Source organism: Mus pahari, chromosome 14 (assembly GCF_900095145.1).
Source record: "Mus pahari chromosome 14, PAHARI_EIJ_v1.1, whole genome shotgun sequence".
NCBI lineage: Eukaryota > Metazoa > Chordata > Mammalia > Rodentia > Muridae > Mus > Mus pahari.
The window spans coordinates 70,628,693-70,646,055 of record NC_034603.1 but is presented as its reverse complement, the minus strand read 5'-3'; the positions used below and the strand labels follow the sequence as shown (position 1 = coordinate 70,646,055).

Here is a 17,363-nt window from a genome sequence, read left to right as displayed (position 1 = left end):
TGACCACCTGGCCAGGACTTATTTACGCCCTGAAGTGGGCCTCTCCCACCTACCACTAGGCCACCTTGAAAGGTTCCCTATGAGCCTTAAGGAAACCTCAAAGTTCTATCCGAAGCTTCAGCCTCAGGGACATCCGGGTATCGTGTGAGGATGTGGCCTCCCTGGAGGTATGGCTGAGCAAACCCAGCAGCCAGTCTTCCTGTAGCCAGTGGGGAGACCTGGGAAAATGTCTGAATGCTTGAAGGAGGGAAAAGCAAGGCTGATGGAATGATCTTTCAGGAAGCCACAGCCTCAAGCCAATATGTAGGGAGACTCCGCGTACGACAGGGTCTCACTAGGTAGCCCTGACGGCCTCTTGCCTTTGCTTACTGAGTACATGTGCCACCAACAGCTGCTTTCTTCTTTTCTAAAGAATTATTTTATGTCTATGAGCACTTGAGCACTCTGTCGCTGTCTGCAGACACACCAGAAGAAGGCATCGGGTCCCATTACAGATAGTTGTGAGCCACCATGTGGTTGCTGGGAATTGAACTCAGGACCTCTGGAAGAGCAGTCAGGGCTCTTAGCCGCTGAGCCATCTCTTTTCTTTTGAGCCTGGACACAGCTGTGTAACTCGGGTTGGACTTGAACTCTCAAACCTCTTGTCTTAGCTTGCAGAGTGCTAGGAGCATGCCACCATACGCGGCCCTGGCCAGCCTCTTAACCAGGGTCACCAGCTCCCTGCCAAGAGAGAAGCCCACCAAGATCCTGGCAGAAGGCTGCGGAAGGGAACAGCTAGGGGCAAGGACATGGGGTTAGGAGGCAGAAACACAGGCCTGAGGGGGGAAGGGTGGGAATCGAGAATGAAACAAAGAGAAGATGCTGAGGTGGGTGTCTGGCTGGAGCTCATCTATTTAGAGTTTATTGTTTTGGTGTTTTTTTTTAAAAAAAATAAATAAATTCTATTTTTAACCAGAGGTGTTGGCACACGCCTGTCACCCCACACTCAGGAAGTGGAGGCAGAAAACTCAGAAGCTAAAAGACATCTTTATACTGGGCTTGGTGGTCACGCTTTTAACCCCAGCACTTGGGAGGCAGAGGCAGGAGGATCTCTTTGAGTTCAAAGCCAGCCTGGACTGCATAGCAAGTTCCAAACCAGCCAGGGCTATATCATAAAAGACAATCTCAGCCAGCTAAATAGGAAGTTCAGGACTAGCCTGGGTTATGCTACTACATAAGATCCTGTCTCAAAAAAAAAAAAAAAAAAAGATTGTTGAAAGTGGCTTTGGGTGCACTAAACAAGTGGCAGATACAGACAGTTCCTGCCGATTCCTTTCTGCCCCACTCCCTACAGGCACTTCCTGAAACCAAGACACATGGTTACACACACCCACACAGGCACACCACCATCACCCGAAGTCCATAGAGACGCTAGGGTTCGTTCCCTCTCAGTGTACAACAAATGTGTGGCGTGTGTCTCGCTGTAGTATCATACAAAATTGTCTGCCCACCCTAAATACCCTCTGTACACCCACTCATTCCTTCCTCCCCTCAACTCCTGGTGCTCATGGACTTGCTACTGAACCCCCTTTTCCAGAATGAGTTGGAATTGAGCTTTATGTAGCTTTCTCAAGCAGGTTTCTTTCCCTTAATAAGTGTGTAACTTCCCTCCATGTCTTTCCGTGGCTCTCGCCAGCTCATTTCCTTTTAGTGTTCCATAAGATTCCATTATCTAGATGGACTGATTTATTTTTCCATCCACCTACCAAAAGGTATGTTGGTTGACTCCAGGTTTGGGCAGTTAGAAAGTTGTAGTAAGTATGGTGTGGATTTTGGACTTGTTTTAACCTTGCCTGGATGAATGCCAAGGACCATGACTGCTGCTTTATATACATTGTTTCAGTCACTAAAGGCTGAGCTTGCAACCAAGACCTCAAGGTGTGTTCAGATTTGTGAGGAACAGCTGGAGTGACTTCCAGAGCAACTCACCCCTTCGCAGACCCGGCACGCTGTTCCTCTTCTTCACCAGAATTTGGTGGTGTCCGTGTTTTAAATCCTGACGTTCTTATGGACCCGTAGAGGTGTCGTATTTTCCTGCTCCATTTGCTAATGATTCACACTATGCTGGAGATCTCATATACTTGAAGGTGGATGTCATCTGTTAAGGTTTCTACTCACCTCTTAATTGGGTGATTCGTGTTCTCATTGTTGAGTTTTAAAGGTTGTGTGTACGTTTTGTGTTAACAGTCCTTTTCAAATGAGCATCTCCAAGTCTGTAACTGTCTTCTTTCTTCACAATTGTTGGAAGAGTCAAAGGTTTGGGGGCTTGTTTTGCTTCTTCTGAGACAGGGTCTCTCTACATAGCACTGGCTGCCCTGAAACTTGCAAAGTATACTATGCTGGCCTCGAACTCATAGAGATTTGACTGCCTCTGCCTCCAGAGTGCTGGCATTAAAGGGGTGAGTCACCATGCCCAGGCACAGTAGTGTTTTATTTAAATACTTTATTGCATTTATCTTGTGTGTGGTAAAGTACCATTCTTTTTATATACTGTTGGGTTCTACTTGCTAATGTTTTGTCAAAGTTTTTTTGTTTTTGTTTTTGTTTTTGTTTTTATCTGTGCTGGAGAGATTTCTCAGTGGTTAGCGCTTACTACTCTCCCAGAGAACCTGAGTTCAGTTCCCAGCACCCACATTGGACAGTTCACAACCACTTGTATCTCTAGCTCCAGAAGATCAGATGTCCTCTTCTGGTCTCCAAAAGTGCTTGCACTCATTTGTGCACACACACACACACACACACACACACACACACACGGGGGGGGGGTGGCGCCTTTAAGGTGATTTTTGAGATGGGGTTTCACTATGTACCCCTGCTGGTCTAGATCAGTAATCTCCCTGCCTCTGTCTCCCAAATGTTGGGATGTGTCATGCCAGATAGTGGTGGTGCACGCCTTTAGTCCCAGCACTCAGGAGGCAGAGGCAGGCAGATCTCTGAGTTCGAGGCCAACCTGATCTACAGAGCAAGTTACAGGATAGACAGGGCTACACAGAGAAACCCTGTCTTGAAAAAAAAAAAACAAAACAAAACAAAAGCCAAAGAACAAAAAACAAAAACAAACAAAAATGCATATGTCATCACATCTGGCCTAAATAATTTAAAAAAAAAAGAATTTTTTGTATGTTGTATGTATGCTCTTGAGGAATATTGTAGTTTTCTGAGAAAGTCTTTCTCTCTTTGGGGTCTTCGGGGTACAGAGTAATGGCCTCACCAGCTGAGTTAAGATATTTATTATAGAGAAATGATAGTTCTTCAATAGAAGTTTGATTAAAAAATCATCTGTGAAATACATATGGGCCTCTCTCTCTGCTTCGGAAGGCTAATTATTGGTTTGATTTCTTTCGCATATACAGGGCTATCCAGACAGTTTCTTCCCATAAGTTTTGGCAGCTTCTGTTTTTCAAGAAGGTGATCTATTGCATTAAGGTTATCATACTTAACAGGCATAGTCACTTGATATCCCTTTACTATGCTTTAACTATCCACAAGCTCTAGTGATGTTCCTTTCATAACGCTACACTCTTCCCGCCCACCCATTTTTAGTTACGTGCTGCTGTGTGCACACGTATCCATGCACATATACTGTGGCATGTGTATGGGTCAGGACAGTTTGAAGGAGTCAGTTCTCTTCTCCCATGTGGGTCCAGAGGACCTTTGAACATGGGTCATCAAACCTGTCAGCAAGCACTTGCACTAGCTGAGCCATCTCGCCAGCCCTAGCCTCCTTTGTTCTTTCAAAGAACAAGATTTTGACGTTTGCTTCTTGCTACTGATTCCCTGCTTTCCAGTCTTAATTTTTGCTCTTGTTTTTATCTTAATCCTACTTTCTGGAGATGTAATTTGTGCTTCTTTTTCTAGTTTCTTGGGGCAGAAACTCTTTAGATACCTCCTTTTCTAAAACATGCGCCTTGTGCTACAAATGTCCTCGTCCTCGAGAGCAGTGTTTGTTACATTCACAATACATTGTATTTTTATTTTTGTTTAGTTTGAGGTTTGGGGGTTTGATCCATGCTTTGTTTGTTTGTTTGTTGGTTTATAGGTTTGTTTATTTTATTTGAGTACACAGTTGCTATCTTCAGCCACACCAGAAGAGAGCATCAGATCTCATTACAGATGGTTGTGAGACACCAGGTGGTTGCTGGGAATTGAACTCAGGACCTCCAGAAGCACAGTCAGCCCTCCTAACCTCTGAGCCATCTCTCTAGCCCCTGTTTCTTTGTTTTGAGACAGGTTCTCATACAGCCCACCCTGGTTTCACACTCACTGTAGAGTTGAGGATGACCTTGAACTCCTGAGCCTTCCAAGTGCTTGAGTGAATTATTGACACCATGCCTGACACTGTCTAGTTTTAATATTACACTTTTTCTCCTCCTCCTCCTTCTTCCTCTCCCTCCTCCCCTTCTCCTCCTTCCTCCTCCTCCCCTTCTCCCTCTTCCTCCTCCTCTTCCTTTCCCTCCTCCTCTTCTCCCTCTTCCTTGTCCTCCTCTTCCTCCCCCTCCTCCTCCTCTTCTCTTCCTCCTCCTTCCCCTCCTGACAAGGTCTTATGTATGTAGCTCAAGATAACCTTGAACTCAGAACCCTCTCGCCCCAGTGTTCTGGAATTCTGGATGTATTTCAGCATACCTAACACCACATGTTGTTTAGAAATGTATTGTTTAATAAGAAAAATCTTATTATTTAATCTTCCAGCTCTGTTCCAGTCCTCTAGTTTCATTCATTCATTATCTGAGAGTAGACACTGTATGGTTTGTATTACTTCCAAGTATTGAGGTTTTACAGAATGTATTAAAATGTGGTTAGTGGGTTTATTATATTGGACAGGACCCCACGTCCCACATCCCAGGCTTTGGGATTCTGTGGCTTGCTTTTCCTTGTGGGCCTCAGCCATCCTGACTCAGCATCCAGAGAGTAATCACAAATTCAGATGCCCGAAGGGAGTTAGAGACTTGGGAAGAATAAAGCCGCGGGTGCCCGGCCCTGGCAGGAAGCCCAGCAGCCTCTGGGGGAGGGTTTGCAGCCAAAAGACAAATCCCAGCAGTGAGGCAGCCTGGGGGAGGGGGACAGCCTCGGAGCCTGTGCCTCTGCCTTTCAGGCAGCAGAGGCCTGAAGACCAAGAGATCCCCATCGACACTGAGAAGGTACCGCTCGCTAGGTTGGAGGAGGGTCCTTTATGTCACCTGAGATGGGGGTTCATACCCCGTGCCTGCTACAGAAGCCCCTTCCTATAGGGCTGTGGATTCAGCCTGGCCCGGAGGATCCTGGGAGGAGGAGGTGGACCTGCTCACCCATAGGCCTTGTCCCCTAGGCCTCCTGGAATCTATGCCCTTCAGTTGACCAGGCTGTCCTGCCTTCTCCCTGCCTCTAAGGCCTCCGCAGAAGCCTCGGAATATCCTCACACGAGATGCATTCGAGGAGCAGGCTGGCAGGGTGCAAAAGGGGCGGACGCAGACGCAGATAGGCCAGCCGTCCCAGTCAGAGCTAGGAGCGGCCACGACCACTAAAGAGGAGGCCTTACTGAGGTTGAAAGATCTCAAGAATCCTGAAGCTACCCAGCCATACTGGTCAGGGCCAGATGACAGGTCTCAAAGGTGAGAGCAGGGACGGGAGGAGGTCAGGTCTGGGATGTGCTGGTTTAGGGGGCAAGGCCTGCCTGGCCCTGGAATAGCCTTGCAGCAGGTATTACATGTCCGACTTCTTTCTCCGGAGTAGCTCGGCGGATGATAGCTCGCTACCCCTGACCCCCCGGCAGCTGGCAGGTAAGGAGCCGAGGTCCAGGAGCAGAGAGAGATAGGAGGATGCTCGGGGCAGAACTAGTTACCTAACGTATTTATAACCCTTACCACCTTCCCTCTATGCCAGTCTAAGTCTTTAAACATGCAGCGTTCACTGGCCCTCTCTCCACCCTCAGCTTTCCAGGACATCTTCAAACTGTTCAGTTGCAGCCCAACAGGCACTGTGGACATGCAAAGCATGAAAGTTGCCCTGCGCAACACGGGTATCCAGCTGGGCCCACAGGAGATGTGCGAGGCTCTTCGGCTGGCCGACTTAGATGGTGGGTGCCCCATCTCTGCCTTCTTGTGTTCTCCCATCTCCTAATGGATGCTACCCCTATCTACAAAATCCTTGGCTGGGTTCTGTTTCTTAAAGTTCCCTCTTCCAGGAAGCCCGTCTAGACCAGCACCCCAATCTCCGGGCCTTTTGAACTGATTTCAATTCTCATTACCCCCCACCAACCCCCAAGGGCAAGAGCTGTTTCCCTCCACACACTAGAACCCTTTGGCTTCTACTAAAGGCTGTTAATACATGATCTTAGTACTTTATGGAAAAACATCTATTTTAAAGAGAGGAATGGTTTAATTCTCAATGTGACTTAAGCCCCTAAAGTATCTACAAGGCAAACTTCCCCAATAGGGCAAGTACCCATTGCCTCTCCTTGTCTTCCCAGGTGATGGAACCGTAAGCTTCAAGGACTTCCTGGGTGTCCTTACTGACAACCACCGTCTGGCTCAGTACATGGGTGAGGAGTTAGGCTGATGGGCAGAGGGGAAGTCTTGAATGAGAACACCCCTCTTCACCTCTGGCCTGTGTTTGCTATACTCAGGCCAAATGAAGGGCAATCGGGTCGGTGAGCCCCCGGGCCTGCAGACCCTGTTCCTCGAGGTGCTGTTCAAACTACTGAGTCAAGGCTTTGTGCCCCCCAAATCAAGGCAGGAGGTGACAAGGTGGGCATAGCCATCCTCGGCTTCCAGACCTGGGATTCAGAAAACAGAACTTGAGGGGGAGGGGTCCTGCCTCCAGAGAATGCCCTGACCCCTGGGTCCATTTCCTGGACCCAAGACCATCCCTTAGCCAAAGAAAGACAAGTAGCCTTCGGTCCTGTTTGGACCTCCCCACCTGTAAGATGGAGGAGAGCGAGGAAGCAGTGTCTGAGCCCGCTGTCCCACTTTTCTCCCCCAAGCTACTATTTCAAGAAGCAGCGAGCCCTGCGGCTGAGCTTGTGCGCTCGGAACCGGGCGCGCCAGGGCCGGCCTGCGCGTGCGCACACGGGCCTCACCTTCTTCTGCCAAGCTGCGCGCCTCAATGGCCTCTCCAGCTCTCAGCTGGCGCGCTCCCTGCACACACTGTGCAGAGCAGGTGCGCCCCGAGCTGGTCCACGGGCTGGGGGTGGGGGAGTCGCAGGCACGGGGCGGGACGCCACGGGAGGGGGATGCTCCGGGTCATCCGTAGCCCAGGCCACTGCCACCTCCTGCTCCCGCGGGACCCTTCCCAGTACTGTCCTCGCCTCTTCCTCCTCTGGGATCCCGCCCCAGGTGGGCGCAGCCCCTACACTCAGATCCCCAACCTCGCCGGGCGCCAGAGGCCAGAACGCAAGGCTCGAGTTCCAGGGTCCGACGTCCGCCTCCCCAAGCCCCAACAGCCAGGCCGCCCCAAGCTCCCTCCCAACCTTGGGCCACTCAGCAAAGGTGAGAATCCGCAGATACTCTTAAGGACAGGGCAGATGGGGCGGAGGCGGAACAGCAGATGGGGCGTGATTGTCAGGCAGAAGAGGCTGGGGTTAGAGTGGGACCTGAGCCAAAAGAAATGGGGAGCGCAGGAGGTACACCCAGGTGTTGCTGATCGCGCAGGGCGTCCCTAACGAATAGCCCCCTCGATCTTCCGCAGGTCCCCTCCGCCCTCCCGCCGGGCTAATGAGCCAGCCGCTGGAGCAAATGCGCCCCTCGAAGCTGGCTTCCTCCCCGCCAACTCTAGTGCAGAAGCACCCCTCCTCCCCTTCGCCAGCCTGTTTCCAGAGATGTGCTATGAAGAGCTTGTACAAGTAAACCGTTTGCTGAGCGAAACTGGCTGCGCCTAGTGGGATCTGGCACTGAGTCGACGCGCGTCTTTTGCAAACATCTTTATTAATCTTGTATAAAAATAAGGTCCATGGAGGGTCCTCTGAGCTAGGGCAGCGGCGAGGTGCACTTTATAAGTTACAGGCCAGGCTCCCGCTCAGGCTAAGTATGGCTATTGGAGGGAGAGGGTGCTACGACCAGCTTTTTTGGGGGGGTTGGGGGTGGGGGTAGGGAGGAGTCTTCAAGGCTAGTAGTCGGGCAGGAGGAGCAGACGCCCGACCCAGCCGAGCTAAGGACCACCTTCTTTGAGCTCCAGCCTGCCTACGGCCCTTTAGAATCCACCAGCAGAAACAGTGGCTACAGCGAGAGATCAGCAGTGACCGGCAGTGGGGGTCCAGGGGGGCGCCGGCGAGCACTTCGACGTCCTGTGTCTGCACGGATGTAGGGCTGGTTCCGAAGATCTGGCAGGCAAAGGAGACACATTGGCCCAGGCTTCAGGGCACAGGCTCATCTTTCTAAGGACTTGATTTTGTACACGTGGAAGGGGACACTGATTTACCACAGCCAGAAACACCACCCTCTAAAACATCCCAGCTATGCAGTGGCCCGGATAGGGAAGCATATCTGCTCTCCCCCCTCCCTGTGCCCCAAATTCCCAGAGTTTCGCCATCACTGGAATCACAGACCAGGTTATCTAGGTACCTGGGAGCTAGAGGGTCATCTCCTCTCCCAGGCTTGCCTCACAGAGGAGCCGGGATGTCCGCTTGCCGGTGCGGGCAGTGAAGGGTACTGTCTTGAGCACTGAGGTTTTGGGAAATAGAAGGTAGAGAGAGAGAGAGAGAGAAAACAAACAAACAAAAGAAAAACAGAAAAGGTAGCAAGAGATAATGCAGAACGGGGATAAGTGGCCCATGCCTTTGATCCCAGCACTGCAGGAGCAGAGACAAGAGGATCTCTGTGAGTTTGAGGACAGCCTGGTCTACACAGCAAGTTCCAGGCAAGCCAGGGCTGCACAATGAGACTGGAGGTGGGAGGAGGCAGCAGACCCCTCAGTGTGGGGAGAAATAGAGGAAGAGAGGGACATAGTGGGTAGTGGAGACGGGACAGTGACCTGACCCTCACCTGTGATGATGTCTTCGATGGCCCCATCTCGGTCACTCTCGTAGATGAGTGGCTCTTTCTGCTGCTTCCGTTTTAGCTCAGAGATGAGGTCCATCTGTTGTCGCCGGGCCTTGGGTGGAGACTGAGGAGAAAGGCAACCCTAACTTTAGGATACTTAACACCTCACCCACTCTGGAACATCTGTGTAGTTCTTCACAGCAAGGATGGCCAGCTAAGGCAGGAGAAACCTACACCTGCTTCCTCCCCTGGCTTCTGGGGCATTGTCCTTGTCTCTGGGCAGAATCTATGTCAACACTGAAGGTGTAGGGGTGAGGCAGGAAGAAAGGGATGCTATAAATTCCCGAATCCCAGTCCCAGGCCTGGGCCTGGGGCCAGCTGCCTACCTTGGGTGTTGGAGGCTCTTCCCTGCCTGAGGTATCGGCAGCTGCTTCCTTCTTCCACTGTTCGACCTCCTGTTCCGCTTTCTGAGGACCCAAGGCAGGTCTTAGTGAGAACAACCCTCCTTCCCCGTCTGACCTGGGACAGAAGCTGTCCCCACTGTTCTCAGGCAGAGGCTACGGAGCCCCCGCACCCCACCCATCGGATACGTGTACCTTGTAGGCCTTGGTGAAGCGACTGAAGAGGGAAAAGAACATGGAGGGGGATGTGGTCTTGGGATTTTCTCCAAAGTACTCTACCACAGACTCGTAGGCCTCCTGCAAACACAATCCATCAGCCCTGCTGGCTTGGGCCCCTTGGAGCCTGAGCATGCTCCGTGCCCCTTGAGATACCACATCTCTGTTCTTCCACACAGGATGCTCCGCTACTGTTCATCCCAGGGTTCTGCCTGTGGCCACACTCCTCCAGGTCTTTGCTCTAACCGAACCTGACTCCCCACCCCAACCCTAAGGCTTCCGTGGCTGGTGTTCTGTGTCCCCCCCCCCCCCCAGCTCACCTGAGCTGTCTTGCTGTCTGCCAGCAGCTTGTCCATGGTGGGAGAGTTGGCCCTCAGGAACTCCTTGAGCACCAGGCAGTCATCTTGCCGCACAAACTCTCTCTGTGTCAGCTCCAGACCTCGCTGCAAGGAGTGCACATCTCCCAGTACGCTGTCCAGGGACACTGGAGTAGACAGAGTCGGGATAAGGCAGCATGCACACAGTTATATCCTACAGTCCCCCCTGCTTCCTCCTAACCATGTCAGGGGCCCAAGGACTGAACCCCCCTGCTCCCACCCAAGACCCCAGTGCCCCATACCTGAGCCTGCCTTGTCCAAAAAGTGCAGGTCACTGTGAAAACCCGTGAGCTGTGGGTACTTCTCAGCAATGACCTTCACCAAGTAGTGCAACAACGTCTGTTTCCGGTCTGTCGACTTCATCTCCAACAACTGGACAAGGACCTGGGTATAAGCCACTGGCCACCAACCCAGATCCCAGACCCAGACCCCAGACCAGGATCCCCATCTCACCGCATCCAGACTCTGAAGCCGGAAACCATAGGCCGCCCCACGCTTGCTACTGTTCATGTAGTTGCCAAAAGCCAAGACAATCTGGGAGAAGCAGAGAAAGACTAAATGAGATCCAGGCTTGGGGGAAAACCCTTGAAGAATATATACTTCTCAGGAAGGAAGGAAGGTGACAAGAAGCTAGCCTTCACATACAGCTAGCTCCTCCTGAATGGGCCCTTCAGTTTCAATGCACATGCAACCTGTAAACCTACATCTCACGTGCACACTATTAACACTAGTAGTACACTCAAAATTTTAACCCTTCACTAGACCACTCCAAACTGGCTTGCCACATCCCTTCCTCAATCCCCCAAAAGCTATGTATTCTTGTCTGCAGACACTCCACTGAACAGGTGCAGTTACCCAGTTACTCTCATAAAGCAATCCCCAGAGGGACTGAGCCCCAGAGAAGGAGCTCACGTGCACGGTCACAGGCATGGCTGCTGCTGCCTTTGCCTGTCCCCCTCCTCCCGCCTTAGCTTGTCTATGAGCATACGCGTGAGAAATGGGAACATAACCTTTGCTATGTCCCAGGTGGGCAGGGTCTGAGTCTCCCTTTTATGGGACCTAGACTAGGCAAGGGTGGGCCCTGCTTCCCAGTCCCTCGCCCTGGGCTCTCACCTCTAGGATCTGGCGAAGCTTGTCGGAGGACTTGATAGACATCGAGGCTGCAATGATGGCATTCAGTTGCTAAGGGTGGGATGAAGATGAGGTAAACTGGAGCTTCCCAGCTGCCCTCTTGGAAGCTGAGCTCAGAGACGCCCTTCTCCCTACCCACCACACCACCCTGCCCGTCCTGCCCACACCGGCATGAGCAGCTGGGCCGTGTCTGGAAAGTTGCCCAGGAAGGTGAGTGTGTTCATGCGCTCCGGCAGCCTCTGGATGCGACTGAAGCGCAGCATGAAGCGGTCCTCCTCTGACAGCTCTTCCATCGGCCGCTGTTCCTTCTCGAATCGGGCTATGAGGCTACGCTCATAGTCTGTGGGCAGGAAGCGAGTCAAGAGCTCCAAGAAATCCAAGCTGAGAGTCTGTAGGTCATACCTGTGTGAGGGAACGGGAGAGCGGGTGTCATTCCACACTTACAAGTTCCAGAGAGCAGGACTGAATAAACGACCTTCAATATTGAGTATTTGTAGACAGCTTCAGAGAACAAGAGATAGGAGTCAGGGATACCAGAAGCCTCAGTTCTGTCATACAACACTGGTGGATAGACAGCTATGAATCCTTTGGCTTGGGTGCCCATGCTGGACAGAAGCAGGAAGAGAGTCAGGAGGTCTCAGTCGGGGTTCAGACTCAAAGTACAGTCTCAGTTTTCTTGGTCTCAAACTGAGACAATGCTCCCTGACCAGGACCTGCTGTCACAGGTTTGGTGGATCCTGTCCCACTCCTGGGGTTCTTACTATGCTCTGCCTAGCCTAGTGAGAGGACTGGGCCACACCCCGACACAGGTACTCACGTCTCGATGGCCTGGCAGATTCTGTCTGCTCCTAGGTTGCCCTTGCGCAGGGTGATGGCCAAATTCTTGGCCCGGTTGGCTTCAATGAGTATTGTCTTAGTGGGGGCTTTCTGGGATGCTTTCCCCTTCAGAGCGCTGATGTCCAGGCAGGGGCCTTGGGATTTGGTCTTAAACTGTTCCTCAAAGTCATTCATGTCTAGCTCCTGAGGGCGCAAGGAGAGAAAGCCAGGCTGAGAGTGGAGCCCAGTCTGCCTACCCTCCTGGGATGTTAATCTAGCCATCCCCAAAACTGGGCAGAAAACCAGTGAGCTAGCTTGACCACAAGCCTTGACAGGAGATGCAGGAGAGACACAGAAAGGTGGGACAGAGATGATGATGGCACAGAAGACCCAGATTTCTGGCTATTAAAGCTGAAGGAAGCGCTGAACAGCCAGCAAAGCCGTAGGAAGAGATTTATTCCGGGCAGAGAAAATCGTTCCAGCAACAGCCCAGAGGACAGGGAAGCCATTCCAAAGTGAAACTGGAAGCAGAAGCCCAGAGACCTTAGTTGTCTTGTGGGAAATGGGCAGAAAGGAGAGGTCCCACTGGCAGGGCAGAGGAAAGCCTGCAGGGGTCAGGATACCGCCTTCTCCTGTCAAGGCTTGGAATCAAGCTAGCTTAGATGGTCTGTCTGTCCAGTGGCAGTCTGCCTTAAAGCCCACCCATACCCTGGGTTTCCTCATTCTCGTCTATAAGCCAAGTGAAGTGAAGTAGATGGCCACCCCTATACCCAGCATGACCCTGGTACCCACTCACCTGGAGCACCTTCTCATCATTGAGCTCCGTGAAGACGGTGCCTGTGATCTGGCTGGGTTTCAGCGCCACCCAGTTAAGCAATGGCATCCGGAACTTGGTCTGGATGGGTTTCTTGGCTTTCACCCCTGGGAGCAAGAAAGAGTAGCGAGCAGAGCAGAGACACTGGAGGGAACTAACCCAACCAGGCCTAACAAGACAGGCAGGAGGCAGGAGAGGGTCCTGAAGGGCGACACTGACGGGAGGGGCCCTGGTCTGCTTCTCTGCCAGCCCTAGAGCACCAAGATAGTCCACTCCACTTACCTGGGCCTATATCTGGGCCTTGTCCTCCAAGGCTATCAGGGGGCCCTCCCGGAGGTGGTGGGGGTGGCGGTGGCACTGGTCCATCAGTACCAAGTGGGGGTGGTGGAGGTGGGGGAGGCAAGTCTCCAGGCAACGGTGGTGCAGGTGGCGGCTCTGCGCAGCCTGGGAGGGGCGGGGCCAGCGGGGGTGCAGAGGGAGGGGCTTCCCGCTGGGACTGGAGGTTAGGTAGTGGAGGTGGTGGTGGAGGTGGCGGAGGCGGTGGTGACGCTGCTTCTTCGGGAACTGACTCTGCTGCAGGTGGGAGGTGCCCGTTACTTCTTGCCTGGGTGGGTGGGTCCTTGCCACCTCCCTCTCCTATACATGCATCCAGAACCCACTTTACTGAACCAACTGCGTGTACCTGTGCCACGCCTACAATCTAACCTCCTTATCTTTCACAGCTAGGTATATCCCCAAGATACCCTTCCCTGCCCTGGTCTCCCCAAGCCCCCTCCCCCCCCCGCACCCGACTTGAAGCTTCTGACACCTGTGTTAGGGGAGTCAGTGGACACCCTCGGAGCTTGTGCGTCGTCACCGCTTGGTGTCGCCGCAGCGCCTGGAAGAATCTCGATGGAAACGACATCCCCCGGCCCCCGCAGGATACGGATTAACCCCTTTTCCTCAAGCTCCTCCACCTTCAGTTCTAGAGCCGAGGGTCGCACCACGGTAGCGGCAGGCACTTTCTCAGGTTCAGGGATTCGTCTGGAAGTGCCCATGGGGGTCGACTCGCTGAAGCGCTCCTGTGAGCCCCAGGAAAAGGATTAGTGCCCACTTGCAAGCTCTCTGGTATACCGCAACCCCGCCCCAACCCTTTTCTGGGATGGACTGGGATATCCAGTGGAGAAGATTCCTTGGGAAGCCTGGCCTGGCGCACACCCCCATCGTGGCCCAGCCCACACCAAAGCTTACCCTCAGGGTCTCCAATTCCTTGCGAGCCTGGCTTAGCTGCTTCTCCAGTTCAGCGATCTTGGCCATGGAGTCGTTCTCTGTGTCCCGAAGCCGCTCTGTCAGCTGTGGTACCAGCACATGGTGAGCTACCACCCGCGGCCAGGCACTGGCACCGCCGGTGAGGGGGCGGCATCAAGCAAGCCTGCCTGGAGGGCTGGGGGAGGCTCCCACATCCGCTTGGCCTAGCGTGCCAAGGGTGGGCCGAGCCTGGCACCTGAACCCATATAAATTAGGAGGGAAAACCAAGGCACTAGTGCGAAGAGAGGTGGCAGAGGAGAAGGGTTGTGCCGAGAGGCACCACAGGACCCAATTCACTCGAGTGGAGATTTAGAATCTTCTCAGGGAGAAGGTGCCTGCCTTGCGCACAAGTCCCACACAGCGTGGGCGCTCCCTAAAAACTCATTGAAAAAGATACCAAAAGGATGCTGGATTCAGATTGAGGGCGAACTCAGGCCGACTGCCGCTCCCAGGCCACACCCAGAACTCTGCCTTCCATTCAGTACTTGCTACACAAGAGGAGCCCACCCCAGAGCAGCCTTCCTGTGGGCCTACTGTGTGACAGATAGGCTAGGTCGCGAGTGGCTCTCACCGTTGCCACCTGCTCCTGCAGCTCCTCCATGTGCTCCAGCACTGCATTCTTCGTCTCTGTCTCCTCCAACAGCGTCCCCACATCAAAAACGTTGTCCAGGTACGCCTGGATCTGCACCTGCAGCTTGTCACTCTCGGTGAGCCGGAGCCTCTGTCCCCAGACAGCAGGAGTAGGGTGAAGTCTGAGGTGATGGTGGAGATCTGTCCAGCCACCACCACTACCCGGAGGAAGGTACTTGGACTCGTTTGATTTGGGCATAGTTCACGGACCACACAATTCACTATTTTAAGGTGTACTTCTTTCCAGGAAGCTCGGTACCCAAGAAGGAAACCCTAGACTAGTGAGGTTCCTTTCCCATTATCTCCCCCCAGCTCCTGGCTGCTATGAATCTTGTCCTCCTGCTATGGATTTAGTCATTCTGGCCATTTTTTTTTTTCTGTATTTTTTTTCCTTTTCTTTTCTCCTTTCCCCTCTCCCTCCCTCTTCCCCTCCCCCCTCCCCCATGTGTGTGTGTGTGTGTGTGTGTGTGTGTGTGTGTGTGTGTGTGTGTGTGTGTGTTTCCAGTCAAGGTCTCACTATGCACCTCCGGGTGTACTGGAACTCACTCTGTAGACCAAGTTGGCCTCAAACTCACAGACATCCACCTGCCTCTGCCTCCATGGTGCTGAGTGAGATTAAAGATGTTTACCACCACCACCCGGCAACATTTCTTATTTTTAAAGGTCATGTAAGAGTCAGCTTTCTTATTACACTACACATATGTGTGTGTCCCAGTATGAGTTTATGGACACCACTGAGTTCAGGTGTCCTCAGAGACCAGAAGAGGCCATCTGATCCCCTGGAACTCGAGTTACAGGAGATTGTAAGCCACCAGATGTGGGTGCTGGGAACGGCAGAGGGTCCAGGGTCCTGGGTCCTCTCCAGGAGTAATAAGTGCTCTTAATTGCTGCATAATCTCTCTAGCCTTATACTCGGCCTCTTGCACCTGCCTTCTCTCAAGGCTCAGTCATGCTGAAGCCAGTGCCTGACTACACATCCTTGATCCAAATGTATCACATTCTATTGCACAACTATACCAGCCTTGCCCCCTCTGTTAGCCAGTCCTAGCTTTTGGAAATCCAACCCCAAAGGCCTCACCCCTCTCGAAAGCCTCCTTGAGGAACCAGACCAGAAGCTGTGATTCCTCCTCTCACAAGTTCCTCTTCCCAAGACCAGACCTCCAGCCTGAGCCAGCTCCCCACTCTGTCTAGTATCTCTGAGTTTCCCATCATTGGCTGGGATCAGAGCATCCGACGGGACTGATGTTCCTGTGTCAGACCCAGAGCCACCTAAGCCTGTTCCAGGACCTCAATGACAGATGTTATAGTATCGGTCGTGCACCAGGGGCTCCTGTACACATCTGGAATCATTGTCATCTCTGTGACTGACAGGCAGACAGGCTCAGAAGGATGAACAGATGCATACAAGGTCACACAGCTACCAAGTGACAGAGGTAGGATTCCATTTATTTGTGGGGTTTTACCATTTTGGGGGGGGACAGTGAACCCCAGACTGAACTTGAACATGAGCTCCTTCTGCCTTAGCCTCCCAAGTGACATGACTGCTGGTAGATGTCACAAAGCCCAGCTCTCAGAGCTGGGGCTTGAACTCAAGGCCTGCTAACTACATACTAAATACCTCACAGTGAGTGGGCTGTTCAGTCAGGGATGGGGTACAAGGCTCACCTCCAAGTACAGGTCCAGACCCAGGTGAGTGAACTCATATTGCAGGAAGACACGGAAGTTCATATTCTCCACAGAGTGAACAACAATGTTGATGAACTGCATGCAAGCCACCTAGGGGCCAGGGGCATAAGCAACTCTCTGGACTTCTAGGTCGGGGTGCTGATATCTGCCTTCCCCATTTGTCTCCAAGCCTCCCTCCCTCCCTTTCTCCAGTTTGCATTCCACCAACTCAGTCTTGTAACATCCAGATCCCCTCGGTCCAGTCCCCTCTCCTCTGACATCCACCCTTTCCCACTGACAATCAGACCGTTGTCATTTTGCCAAGCGCAGCGACCCAGAGTCCCACTCTGCTCCTAGCAGGCAGTAAGGCCCAGCTGATCCTCAGCCCCCGGGGCTCCAAGCTCACCATGAAGTCAATGTTGCTGTCTTCGTGCCGGAAATACTCCATTAGCTTTTCAAATCGGTGCTGCTCCCCACATACCTGGAGAGGGAGAATGGCAGTCACTGAAAAATAGGTCACACACACTTCCTGTGCCATCTTCCGGCTGCCACCCTTGTGTCCCTACAGGTTCCTCTCCAACTGAATCCAAATCTGGCCATGTCACTCTTCCCCTCCAACACCACCCCCTCTTAATCTCTTAATCTCACATACCCTACTCTGGCTGCACTAGCATTTGGGTGAGTTCACACTGTTGCTAGCACAGAGAACCAGCCCTCCCTCCCCGCCCCCCCCCCTTCTTCATAGTGCCAGGGTAAATTTAACCTTCTCAATGAGGCCTTCTCTACAACCAGTTCCCTCCTCTGTGGCAACCCTTTTCCCCATAACATTTAGCTTTGTTTGTTTTTCTTTTTTCAAGGCAGGGTTTCTCCGTATAGCCCTGGCAGTCCTAAAACTCACTCTGTAGATCAGGCTGACCTCAAACTCACAAAGATCCTCCTGCCTCTGCCTGCCCAGTGCTAGGACTAATGCTGTGCACCACTACTGCCCAGCCATTTAGCACTTTCTTTCTTTCTCCCCCCCCCCCCACAGGGTTTC

General features: G+C 52.5%; 2 protein-coding genes across 11 annotated transcripts in view; one reads left to right on the top strand and one right to left on the bottom strand.

The window, feature by feature from the left end:
* Nucleotides 1-669: 669 nt before the first annotated feature.
* Nucleotides 670-7,859, top strand: LOC110332658. Its single transcript, XM_029546144.1, has 10 exons — nt 670-793; nt 5,024-5,177; nt 5,406-5,627; nt 5,749-5,795; nt 5,948-6,091; nt 6,485-6,556; nt 6,641-6,761; nt 6,998-7,173; nt 7,350-7,502; nt 7,702-7,859. The coding sequence occupies exons 1-10, from the start codon at nt 670-672 to the stop codon at nt 7,857-7,859; spliced, it is 1,371 nt and encodes a 456-aa protein (XP_029402004.1).
* Nucleotides 7,860-7,919: 60 nt separating this feature from the next.
* The window catches only part of Fmnl1 (formin like 1), a 26,290-nt gene continuing 16,846 nt past the window's right edge, over nt 7,920-17,363 (bottom strand). For 3 of the 10 annotated variants that reach the window (XM_029546314.1, XM_029546318.1, XM_029546319.1), the window contains 17 exons: nt 16,734-16,808; nt 16,328-16,438; nt 14,604-14,753; nt 13,976-14,077; nt 13,554-13,806; nt 13,028-13,318; nt 12,728-12,852; nt 11,933-12,135; nt 11,283-11,517; nt 11,098-11,166; nt 10,438-10,518; nt 10,227-10,356; nt 9,928-10,091; nt 9,587-9,688; nt 9,377-9,457; nt 8,994-9,114; nt 7,950-8,332 (listed from right to left, as the gene is read on the bottom strand). In XM_029546314.1, coding sequence (XP_029402174.1) covers nt 8,229-8,332; nt 8,994-9,114; nt 9,377-9,457; nt 9,587-9,688; nt 9,928-10,091; nt 10,227-10,356; nt 10,438-10,518; nt 11,098-11,166; nt 11,283-11,517; nt 11,933-12,135; nt 12,728-12,852; nt 13,028-13,318; nt 13,554-13,806; nt 13,976-14,077; nt 14,604-14,753; nt 16,328-16,438; nt 16,734-16,808 — 2,397 coding nt within the window. In that variant the 3' untranslated portion in view covers nt 7,950-8,228. Of the gene's footprint in view, nt 8,333-8,573; nt 8,673-8,993; nt 9,115-9,376; nt 9,458-9,586; nt 9,689-9,927; nt 10,092-10,226; nt 10,357-10,437; nt 10,519-11,097; nt 11,167-11,282; nt 11,518-11,932; nt 12,136-12,727; nt 12,853-13,027; nt 13,319-13,553; nt 13,807-13,975; nt 14,078-14,603; nt 14,754-16,327; nt 16,439-16,733; nt 16,809-17,363 lie in introns of all 10 variants that reach the window. The other 7 variants (XM_029546317.1, XM_021212283.2, XM_029546316.1 and 4 more) reach the window with 5 other exon arrangements.